This window comes from Parambassis ranga, chromosome 3 (assembly GCF_900634625.1).
Source record: "Parambassis ranga chromosome 3, fParRan2.1, whole genome shotgun sequence".
Taxonomy (NCBI): Eukaryota; Metazoa; Chordata; class Actinopteri; family Ambassidae; genus Parambassis; species Parambassis ranga.
The window spans coordinates 15,021,777-15,033,676 of NC_041024.1; the positions used below are offsets into that span (position 1 = coordinate 15,021,777).

The 11,900-nt window shown below is 39.0% G+C and overlaps 2 protein-coding genes across 2 annotated transcripts in view; both read left to right on the forward strand.

The window, feature by feature from the left end:
• Nucleotides 1-4,132, forward strand: part of LOC114433627 (dual specificity protein phosphatase 22-A-like) — a 7,317-nt gene extending 3,185 nt beyond the window's left edge. The window contains exons 2-4 of the mRNA XM_028402271.1: nt 1,156-1,230; nt 1,435-1,606; nt 3,869-4,132. Coding sequence (XP_028258072.1) covers nt 1,156-1,230; nt 1,435-1,606; nt 3,869-4,060 — 439 coding nt within the window. The 3' untranslated portion in view covers nt 4,061-4,132. The remainder of the gene's footprint in view (nt 1-1,155; nt 1,231-1,434; nt 1,607-3,868) is intronic.
• A 2,262-nt stretch (nt 4,133-6,394) lies between these two features.
• Nucleotides 6,395-9,474, forward strand: LOC114433692 (interferon regulatory factor 8-like). Its single transcript, XM_028402340.1, is given in 9 exon segments — nt 6,395-6,556; nt 6,931-7,114; nt 7,231-7,331; nt 7,529-7,586; nt 7,943-7,990; nt 8,129-8,389; nt 8,392-8,520; nt 8,613-8,728; nt 8,847-9,474. Coding segments are annotated over 9 exon segments (1,227 nt in total). The 5' UTR covers nt 6,395-6,424; the 3' UTR covers nt 9,045-9,474.
• Nucleotides 9,475-11,900: the final 2,426 nt, after the last annotated feature.

The window sequence follows — 11,900 nt, forward strand, 5'->3', positions numbered from 1 at the left end:
CAAATGAGATGTGCCTTTCTGCCTCGTGGTGTTTAGACATACAGTGTGGTGGTATGTTTATTGTTATAAAAAATAGTTTTTTGGCATTTAAATGTACAGTATGCCATTTGACAGCGTATTTGTTTCAGTTTTAGTTCTACATATTCAGCAGGTTAAAACCTCAAACCTTGTCACAAGTTAATTTCTGCATATTAAACAAGATTGCCGGAAATCACTGTGCTAGGGAGACAGAACAAAGTGCTGAGGAGACATCTTTAAAGAAGAGTTTGGACCTCAGGAAGGAGGAAAAAAGAAAAGTGACAGTCAATCTATTTTAGCCCCCAGTCTGTTATTCTGTCTGCTGTTGAGTAACCAGCATCTGCTCCTCAGGAGACAGAGCTGTCAGCCATGCACTTCTTGATTATGCAAAGCCACCATCAGTGTTCCTGACAGTGAATAAGAAGGATATTTGGGGAGCAGTTGTGCTTCATTATCCTACATGTATTGTTCTCATTTGTCATTTTATTTCACATCCTGTACACTAAGAAACTGGTGTCTGTTTTTTGTATGTAACATCTTACCACAAGCTTATTGATCATTTTAGACACAGAATAAATCAAAGCTGGAATTGATGTCATTTTGCAGATAGACAAAAATGAAGACAGTTACTTCCCTTGTCTGTCCTGGCTGTCTGGTGTTCTGGTCTACCACAGACTCTCAGTTTGAGCAGACCCAACCTTTTTTTTCTCACATGACAACTAGATTAAAAAGGAAAAATCCGGATTATCATCTTAGAAATGACAACAATCTACTAAACTACCTTACTCATTCTGGAACCATATTTGAGAGTAACCTGCAGTGTGTGCAGTCAGAATCAGTTTGTATTCGCAGTGTTAGAAATGTATTGAAAACATAAGGTGAGGGTCTCAATGCAGGAGTTTCAGTTCAAGGTGTTCATTTTCATATCCTGTTATTAGTATTCCATTTTTAGTTTTGAACACTCTACCTTAGTAAAAGTAAGCTTAAGTTGTCCTTGAGGAGTGTTATTATGTTATTGTTGGTTGCATACAACAGGAAATAGAAATACTTTATTCATCCCATACTGGGAAGTTTCCCAGAAGTGTGTGATGTAATATAATAGTCATCTGCATTGTGTTTTGTTTGCTTTCTCTCCAGATTACAGCATTTCAAAGAGTGTATTGGCTTCATCCACGAATGTCGCCTGAATGGTGGAGCTTGTCTAGTTCATTGGTAAGTTTTTGTGTCTCCCTTGTGAAAGCAGAGGGACTCGTGTTTACTGTCTAGTCATGTAGTAGTAGGCATAATTATACCTGAAGAGGCACACTCAGGTGCACAGATTATGTAGCTGCTCCATGCTTCTAGTGTATAAAGCACCATTCATATACTATATGCTCTCTGCTGCATGATGACTTCCTGTGCTTTGTGTTACTGTAGCCTTGCAGGTGTGTCCCGTAGCACTACCATGGTAGTGGCCTACCTGATGACTGTGACCCACTACAGCTGGGAGGAGTGTCTGTCTGCAGTCAAGGCTGTCCGCTCCTTTGTGGGCCCAAACTATGGGTTCCAACAGCAGCTGCAGGAGTACCAGACTACTCAAGTGTCAGAGGTAAATGATAAACACTCAGAAACCAACCAGGCCTATTGTTTGTATCCTGATGTTTTTAAGTTTAAAATTGCATTTTCATACTAGTGAGTGTTACACGCTTTTGTTTGTGATTGAAAGCCCTATGTACAGGCACTCACAGGATATGACACACAGAACCGTCGCACTACACATGCAGTCTGTGGTTACTTGTCAACTGTCCTCTTGCCATTTCATAATGTTATGTTTTATGTCTTTATTATATATTTGATAATGGCCAGATGATGTATTTTATAATTTAAGGTTCCTAACTGACATAGATTCTCAGCTAGAGCAGGAAACGAAACTACATAACAGTTAATTAGTTAAGCATACACCGAATTTAGAGAAAGCAATTCTAATCCTGAAAATGTGTGACAGATAAAAAAAGACTTAAATATCTTCTCTGCAGCCTTTTAATATTGGCAGAATGTAAACACACAAATGACTGGTCCAAGCCTTGAACACATTGCTTCATACAGTTTATTCAGTGAATTCATTTACGGTGCGATTCCATTCCATCAGCACTGACCAGTGGAACAGTAGCTCCACAGAGAAGGGGAACTGCAGGGGGTTTGCTGGGATTGCATTAGTTTGGTACTGCTCATCACGTGTCTAGCATTACTGTCAGCATCTTGCAACATAACATGACTGAAAAAGTGGCTCATTGTTTGTAGACACCGCACTGATTTCGAGGATTTAAGGGGAAATGGGTTTTCTGTAAGACTATTTTCCCACATCTTTCTCAGATAGAAAGTGAAGAATGTAAGACAGCTGTGTTGCTTATTGTATAATGGTCACAGTACCATAGTAACAAGGCATGTAAGTTACACTGAAATGTATATATGATAGCAGGCAGGTGCAAAGCGAATAAAATAGGAGATTTCCTCATTCTCTGTAGACACTCTGCATAAGACCAACAGGTACCAAAGCATGCTCCTGGGAAGAAGGCCTGAAAGAGAGACCAGCCCCACCGATACATCCGAGTAGTAAAAGTCAAAGTGTCAAAGGGCAATCTATAAGTTATGTTGCTGCTTGACTCACCAGTACTAAAGTCCCCTGCTACAGAGAGCAGTAGATTACTGGATTGTTTATTAGCGATAACATTGGATCCATGTTTAAGACAGTGGTTGATGATGCAGTAACATTATAGGCTACATCATATATACCTGTACAGCAGAGATTTGGTTATGTTTAATCATTTCTTTCTTCCTGCCAAGATTGGACTTGGTGATAATTTACTATGTACCTAAAATGAAGCTTGTATCTCAGCTGTGATGTGAGCACTTGAACAGATTTGGAGGAGGTTTTCTGATTGTATTGGCAATTATGCTTTCATTTTTGTCTGGCATGTGCAACACTTGAAAGCACTTTGTGGCTTGTGATGATATTCAATTCTTTTTCAAGATGACACAATGACAGTTGACAGCAGGGCTTGTGCAACATTTGGCAATAAGTCCACTTACTGATCTTTTATCCTTATCTGTGCTTTTTATTTATTTATTTATTTATTTATTTATTTATTTATTTTACAGCTGTGTTTGATGTTGTGAGTCAGTCCTGTGCTGTTTCTTTTTTCTTGTGTATGAATATGAGAATAGTAATTTTAGGAAGATGAATGTATTACTTTCAAATGCACTTTCACTTCATTATATTTCACAGAAGAAATGGTATTGCACAGAATAACTGAATAATTCCTGGACATCATTTTGGATATTGCAACTCCTTCTGCAGGTTTTAAACCAATGGTAGAATTAGTTTTAACTATTATACTACTACTACTACTACTACTATATACATAATACAGAGGCTGCACAACTGTTGATTCCAGGGGCAAAATATATTATATTAATGTTTTTTTAATAACTACTATTAAACACAAATTTATTGCAATTATTGCAAAAAAAAAATCCTTAGCCCGCTGCTAAATGACACTTTCGTATTCCTCCTGTAACAACAGATGAGCTTTATGGGGAAAATGAGACTGCACATGAAACAGCTGTACTGAGGTATTAGACTATAAGTGTGAATGTGTTATAATTAAAATTAGCTGGATTTCTCTTTTCACTGTCTGGCACCTGGTGCAAACAACACAAATCATCAAGTACAGATGACATCATCTAACAGTTTGCCTGCCAGTTTAGCAGGTTGTATGGTATTTAGCGTTGGACTTGATATGAACCTAACCCTATTAATTTCCCACACAATGTGGTCAGTGAGGATTTTTGTTTCATCTCCTGTTCTCAGTATCGAGCGTGGTTACGATCCAGTTTCCGTCCCAGTCCATTCAATGACCAGGAGCAGGTGGGAGCCCTGCTGAGCCAGTATACAGAGCAACAGGAGAGCCAGAGGACAGGAGCAGATCAGCGCTGGATCAGTCGGGGAATAGGCATCAGTGGTCTTCCATCCAATGCTGATAATCCTGAAAGCAGCACCTGAAACACAGTTCTCTGGTCATGCCAAAGTAGTGCCCAGTACTGTCTGCAAATGGCAGCACCTTGTATTCTGTACTCATTTCAAATCAACCCCAAGCTGTGTTCAACTTTAGGCCAACTATAAAAGCATAGGGTGAGAATAGCATAGGATAAATGGGCACTTGTACTTTTATAACTTTATTTGCATCTGTCTCACCATCTTTAGGCAGTGGAGGTTGATTTAGAATTGTGTTACAGACTCGTATCCACTACCAGTACCTGCCATGCTGTCTACAGCCACAACAGGTGCTCACAGACGCCTTACTCTAAACACCTCCGCACCTTAGCCATGATGCGTACACTTTATTCCCACATGGATTCCTTGCACCTGCAAAGTTCAGTTCAGTAGCCTTAAAGACATGTCTGATTAATACTTAAGTGAACATTTTGCCTTTAAATATTGTAATATGGCACAGACAAGACATTGACATGACATCATTGAGTGATATACTATAGCCACTTTGAATACATTACTGTTGCACATCACTGCCTATGGAGTAAACAGCATGAATATATACCTTCTTGCCGTTTGTTCATTTAATTAGAATTGCAAAAACAGTCTGCTACAAACGTATCCGACTTGTGAAATGGCAAAATGTTCCTTCAAGTAATACCAAGCAGGATACAATGGGAAGCTACACAAACTAAACATCAAGTCCAAACGCTGAAGTCTTCCTGATTCTATTGAAGCTCTTATTTACCTTTTTATCATAACAATGCAGATTTTTAGGGATTTTTTCTGTTATATATTCATGGATGCAGTTAATTGTCTCAGTTGTGTATTTATGATGTATTTTGTTTGTGTTTTATAATAAAATGCAATGGTTGACAAAAAAAGATGAATTGCTAATAAATCTGTACTATCAACACCATTGTATGTGTTCATGTGTGGACGATAAGCATTAATACACACTTAGCTGTTTAAGTGAATTAAAAAAAGGGGATTATATAAGTTACAGCATAGAGTAGCTCAGTAGCTTTTAATTAGAGGCTCAGGTAACATCCATATGAAGCATATTAATCTTTCCCTTTATAATAACGACAGCAGGAGACTGTTGTTACTGTTTTTACATTAAAAAATGACAACAAATGAAACAGACAAAAGTCTACATACATGTCAATGTACCATATACTAAAATCTTCACTTTATTATGCACACACACCAACTTGTGTGTGTGTGTGTGTGTTCCCACATTGCCTTCCTTGGAAGCTCAGCTTGTTTCCTGGGAATTCATTCATGAATCCTGTAAGGGGGCCAAGTCAGCGGGGGCTGATACCTGAAGCTGAATTTTAATGAATAGTGGGGATAATATCTCTAGCATCTTTATGTGGTTATTTGAAAAAATAAGAGAGAATCAGAGCGAGAGAGAGAACCGGTATGTTTACTTTCTTAGATCAGTGTATCGGTATGTTTTGTTATATTAGTTCCTGGTAGGACGTTCAGAGAAGCGAAGGTAATGCTGGAATACTGCAGTTACCATAAAGTTAGTATACTCTTATTTTTAATGGAGTGAAGATTGTTTGCCAGCCTGAATGAAATTATGGGAACTCTCTTAATAAAGCCAATGTGACAAATGTACTGTTTCACAAACTCCAGTTAATATTTCAGTATGTTTTATTGCATGATGCTGGTATCAGACCCGGCTGGTTTCTCCCAGGAGACGGGACCGTGTGAGAATGGATCACTGTTTCCTCACGGGCAGCGCTACCTGCAGCTTTCTGTGGCTTCTCGTGGGGATGATGAGTGGGTGTGGAAGGGTCTGGAGCTCAAAAATCCCCCACAGCACAAGGTAGGCTTGTGACTCGAAGGGTTTCAGTATTCCACGTCCGCAAAGCTTTTAGCGTGGGCCGCCGCTTTACAACCATAGCCTGTGTCAGGCCATTTCTTGTAAATGCCCACAGTTAAGAGAACAGCTCTTCCGGAATGGGCGGTCCTACTGAAGCTTCAACCCTCTCATTGGTCGGAGCGGGGCCAACGTTTTAAAACCTGCCTCAGCTATTTCATTCATGACAGGGAGCATAATAAACTTTAGGCGAGAGTTAGGCAGAACTCAGCTGATCAAATCTGACAGGGAGCGTTCGATCAACACCACACACACGGCCCGGAGCTCAGCTGCTTTCCAAGCTGTAAGTGCTTTTCCTTTTTCTCCGGGAAAGTTTTAGATTCATGACCTCTGACTTTAATTAGGAGAATTTATTTAAATAATATAGACATCAAAATTAATATTTGTTATGGTATTCCCCTACTATAGGTATAAGACGACAATCAAAGAAAGTTTTTGTCCATCAAGATGTCAAACTCGGTGGTCGGAGGCTGAAGCAGTGGCTGATGGAGCAGATCCAAAGTGCGCAGTACTCTGGACTGCAGTGGGAGGATGAAAGCCACACCATGTTTCGAATTCCATGGAAACACGCGGGGAAACAGGATTACAACCAAGAAGTAGACGCATCCATTTTCAAGGTTTGAAAGGACCGTCTGACCATCATTAGAAGGCTGTGCGTAAAAGCACAAAAGTGGGTCTGTGGGGATTTCTAGAGCGCCTTTGACTTTAAAGGGAGTCGAAAAGTCCAAGTTAGCACCGCTAACTGTAATTACTTCAGCAAACATAATGTAATATTCCAATTTTCAGTGAAAACTGTAACCATCAGTGAAATAAGAATTGCTTTTAAAAGTAGTAAAATATTGTGTCAGCTTTAGAGCTGGAGAGAAACATGCTCCTGTAACCAAGCTGCAGTCTGAATATTCAAATTCAAATAAACTCTTTTAATTTTTTAATTTTTCCTTTTAAAGCATTCAGCTGTAATCAAACAATACACCATCTTTTGGCACTGCAGGCATGGGCTGTATTCAAAGGCAAGTTTAAGGAGGGGGACAAGGCTGAACCTGCCACATGGAAGACCAGACTCCGCTGTGCCCTGAATAAAAGCCCTGATTTCGAGGAGGTGACAGAGAGGTCACAGCTGGACATCTCTGAGCCCTATAAAGTGTATCGCATTGTACCCGAGGAAGAACAAAAGCGTGAGTCTGTGTGCAGTTGTTCACTGAAACTGTATATCATGAATACTGAATAAGTTCAGCAGGCAAAACCCCTCAGTTCACATGTTTACTCAGCCATGATCTTCTTTCACTCACAGATGGTAAAGGCTCAGTGCTGCCCATGGCAGCTACCACCAGCTCTGGTGATATCACCGACATGGACTGCAGCCCTGCAGAAATAGAGGAACTCATTAAAGAGGTGAGGCTACATTTCAGTTCATTTTTTTCAGTTTTATTCCACCGCCACCCCCACATCTGATTCTACATGCACTTTGTCTTTATTAACACTTAGCCTTTGTGTTACTTTCTCTCTCTAACTCACCTCTCACTAAACATGTGCACCATTTTCACAGCTGTGTACAAAGGTGCTCAGCTAATGGTTGTCTTTTTTTGCAGGAGGAAGGCTGCAACATTCAGGCCAGTCCAGAGTACTGGTCCCAGGGGAGCATTACTGGTAAGACAACCTTGTCAGTGCAACAGTGTTGCAGCCGTCCAGTTTAAGGCTTTATTATCAGCCTTCTTATTTCAGTGACATGAAACATGAGCTTTAATTCCTTTAAAATTAACCACAGTGGAAAGCTCCATTAGTGAAGCTGTGGGTGCTGTAGAAGCTATTTGCTGGTCTGTTGAATTCTGCAATGGAAGAATTGACTAACATCCTGTTGAATTTTGCTGACTAAAGTGATTATTTCTTTGTCAGATCGTGCTAGAGAAATTGTATTTCTGATGATGCAGCAAAGTACTGACATACTGTGGTTGTGTCCACTGTGTTAAAAAAAGGACCTTAATCTGACTCTTGTTTATTCACAGCTTTCCCACTGCATCAGGACTCGTTGCCATCAGGCGCTCACACATCAGGTATTTATTTCTTATTCACAAAGGTGTTATAACAGATAATCAACAGATAATTAGTGAAGCTCTGGCAGTAATATTGTCACAAATACTTTACAACAGGCAGAATGTGTGCATCACATTTTTTGTGTTTCCTTTCTCTAGCTTCAGCCCAAATGATGATCAGCTTCTACTATGGAGGAAAGCTGATGTACACCACCCTGGTAACTCATCCTGAAGGCTGCAGGATTTCCCCACAGCATCATGTGGGTCGTGGCGCCCTCTACAGTTCTGACAGCATGCAGAGCGTTCATTTCCCCCCAGCTGAGCTTATTGACTATGACCGGCAGCGCTATGTCACACGCAAGCTTCTGGGCCACCTGGAGAGAGGTGTGCTGGTCCGTGCAAACCAAGAGGGCATCTTTATTAAAGGCTGTGCCAGAGCCGCGTCTTCTGGAGTGGGCTGGGAGAAGTGGGCCCACAATTCAGCCCCATGCCTGGTAAACTCGAGAGGGATGCTGTGGTCAAGATTTTTGACACAGGAAGGTTTTATCAGGGTGAGGCTCTTTTATTCTTATTCAGAACACTTTCATATTCATTTTATTATATAATTTAATTTACACTGATTGTCTTCATTTGTGTGTTCCAGCTCTCCAGCTGCACCAGGAGGGCCAGATCCCTGCTCCTGATCCAACAGTTACTCTGTGCTTCGGAGAGGAGCTCAATGATCAAAGCAGTGCCAAGAACAAACTGATCATTGTACAGGTAAGACCTCACAGATCAAAATATGTGTCACACATACTGTAGACAGAAAGTAGACCACTAATGCTTCAATGATTTAGACAATAAAAAAACACATTTCTCTGTCCTCTTTCTGTGAAAGATCACCATGGTGAACTGCCAACACCTGCTGGAGAAAATGAACATGCGTCGCTCCCAGCCTTACTGCAACAACCCCAACCTGGAGATGTTTGATGAAGTGGCCTCTGATCAAATGGCTCGCATCTACCAGGACTTGTGCAGCTACAGTGGTCCTCAAAGGCAGGCCTGCTACAGGGACAACATGCCCATCACTGCCTGAACTATGAGCAGTTACACCTGACAGAGGCTCTTGTATGAACAGTATATTAGGGCCAGCCCATACTTCTGATACACACAGACGAGATGAATCGGCAGACATTAACATACAAAAACTCAAATCATCCATATCTATCACGACTCTTACTGAAAGTCTCATTGCAGCATCTGTTTGATATTAGTTCTCAATACTGCATCTTACTTCAATAACACCTTTCTTTGTTTTTACTTGTGAAAACCATTCGAACAGACAGATGGTCATTTGTTAGATAAAGTTCTATTTTCTTTAGTAAATAATAGATTTTTTTACAAGTTAGTAAAATGTTTATAAGTCCTTGATGCAATGTGGCATTAGATTACAGATAGGTTTTACTATCAGACTGTTTTAACCTTTTTTTGTAAACTGCATTTTTCAATAAAACATTTTTTACTGAGTAACTTGTTAACTTGTCTTAATCAAAATGTTATTATTGATTGTTAAAATATTACAAAAATGTAAATCCAATTGATACAAATGAATACATAAGGATAAGATCCTTAAATGGCTGTATACATTAGGAGAATTTGTTATTTCACCAATCTCACACATTTTCAAATGTTAATGTTTTGATATAATTCTGCTCATTGTATACAGCCTATTTTCTCTTAGCTCCATTAAATGACTAAATTAATTCATCAACTCAAATTTAATCCAGTTGGAACAATGAGAATGTTTCCATAGTCCTGATTGCTGTTTGAAACAGCGACACTTGTGGCTGAACAACGTTCGGTCACACAAAACAGAAAAGCCTTTACAGTTCCAAAGAAATAAACCTGCTCTGAACTTTAAGACATTCTCCTTGGAGAATGGGGAATTACTGAAAAATGGCTCATCACGCTGATCAAGACGAATCCTCACTCAGACACCTAGGATTTTGTCACTTCAGTCACAACAACAAAAGTACATTTAACGGAACTCCTCAAACAGAGAGGCCATCATTTACTATGTACACATGCTGTTGTTTTTTTTTACTCTAACTTCTGAATGACGAAACTAAAACACCATTTGAAACTAAAAGAAGGATCTAGACAACAGCAGGGAAACACACACACATCTCCCTGATGACTAATAGAGAAAGGGCAGGGAAAAGAGGCAACCAACTCATGCCAAGGGATTCAATGATTCACAGTGAGGCACTGACATCCCTTCATCCTCCATCAGTTGGTCATTGGAGGCGCAGATGATCACATCATCGATAGGTCAAGAAGGTGAAAAATGGAAACGTTGTTTGGTTGGTTCCTAAAACAGATTTTAGCATCACACACACACAGACACACACATGGCTCCCCAACTCGAAAGCAGTGAGTTGCTAATGGTCAGTATAAAATGAAATCTAAAGTAAAAGAAAACTTGATACACAGGGAAATATGTTTCAATACTGAAAGTCTTAAAATAAATATAATACAAATAGAAATCACATCAAACATATTTTAATTTTTTATTTTAAAGCATAAAATCAAAAATAAAATAAATAAATATAAATATAAATATAAAAAAAGCAATAACAACAATAGAAAAAAAAATAATTTGAGTAGCTAGTGTCTACATTAAATGTGGGAAAAATGTTTGACTCAAAAAAAATCACCTGAGGTCATTTGCTCTTCATATGACATCTGTGGATAAAACCTGTCTTAAATTAGAACGTCAATCTAATGGTTCATTGATTCAATATTTACAGACTGAATCTTGTGTTGCAGTGTGTGTGTGTGTGTTATTTACATGGGGGAGTACTGTCTCGCTTCCACAGAACAGGAACTTACTTCAAAAAACTGTCACAGGAAACTGCCTCCCCCTCCTCCTGATTACAAGGTGAACACCATGTAACTTTAACTCCTGTACAAAAATTTTCAGGCTTGTAAAAAACAATGAACACTGGTTTAAAAGCATGAAACATGAATGAGCCCTGCAAGATAAGCCCTAAGAGGAACGAACAATGGTTAATATTTAAACGTGGAATTTTTTTATTTTGTTTTACTGTAGTAAGTACAAGTATTTTGTGTAAAGCGCAATTATGTGCAGTGGCAGAAGTTGTACAAAAATTATCGTCTGAATTAGGTTTATTTTCTGAAACACACATTATTCAACTAGCTTTCCACAAAGACCTGAATCAGCCAAACTGCTGCTCTGGTTTAGTTTTTCTTCTTTAAAGTCTATTCTTGTCTTTTTATTTTTACATTTATTTTTTAAGTTTTCTACAAAACTGTTTTTTATTAATCAGCCTTGAACTGGTAGACTATGTCATTTCTGCATCATTGTCCATCCTTTGTGTTAAATTGAACTGATTTTTTTTTTTTTACTAGCAGCTGTAAAGTAATGTCAAATGTACATCAGCGGTGTCATCTGACTCGAGGGAAAAGAAATCAGAATGACTTACAAAGATTTCTAAAACTCAGTGATGAGTCTGAGCTGTTCATTTCTCATACTCACTAAAATCTTCCTGTTTTAAAATCCACTTTAAATATTAACCTTTACTCTGCTTCAGAACTCGTTCGAGTATTTTGCATGCAAGCCATGAGAGACAGTTTTATATCTGCAGAAGCTGATATCAAACCAGTTAATGAGATTACTGCACTGCCATGATCATATATGTATTTCTGTTTTTCTCCCTGTTAAAATGAATGGAAAAAAAATCTCAGCAGATGTTTCCCACACTGGAACTTTTTATTTCTGATTACTGAACTTCTTGGAAATGGTTCTATTTTTACTATTTAGTAGAACCAACTATATTGCCATGAAGGATTTTAAATGTTGTCCCCACCCTGCAGGAAGCACAGGAAGAAAAGTGCTACATTTCTGCAAAAGAAGATTTTTCTGGTCACA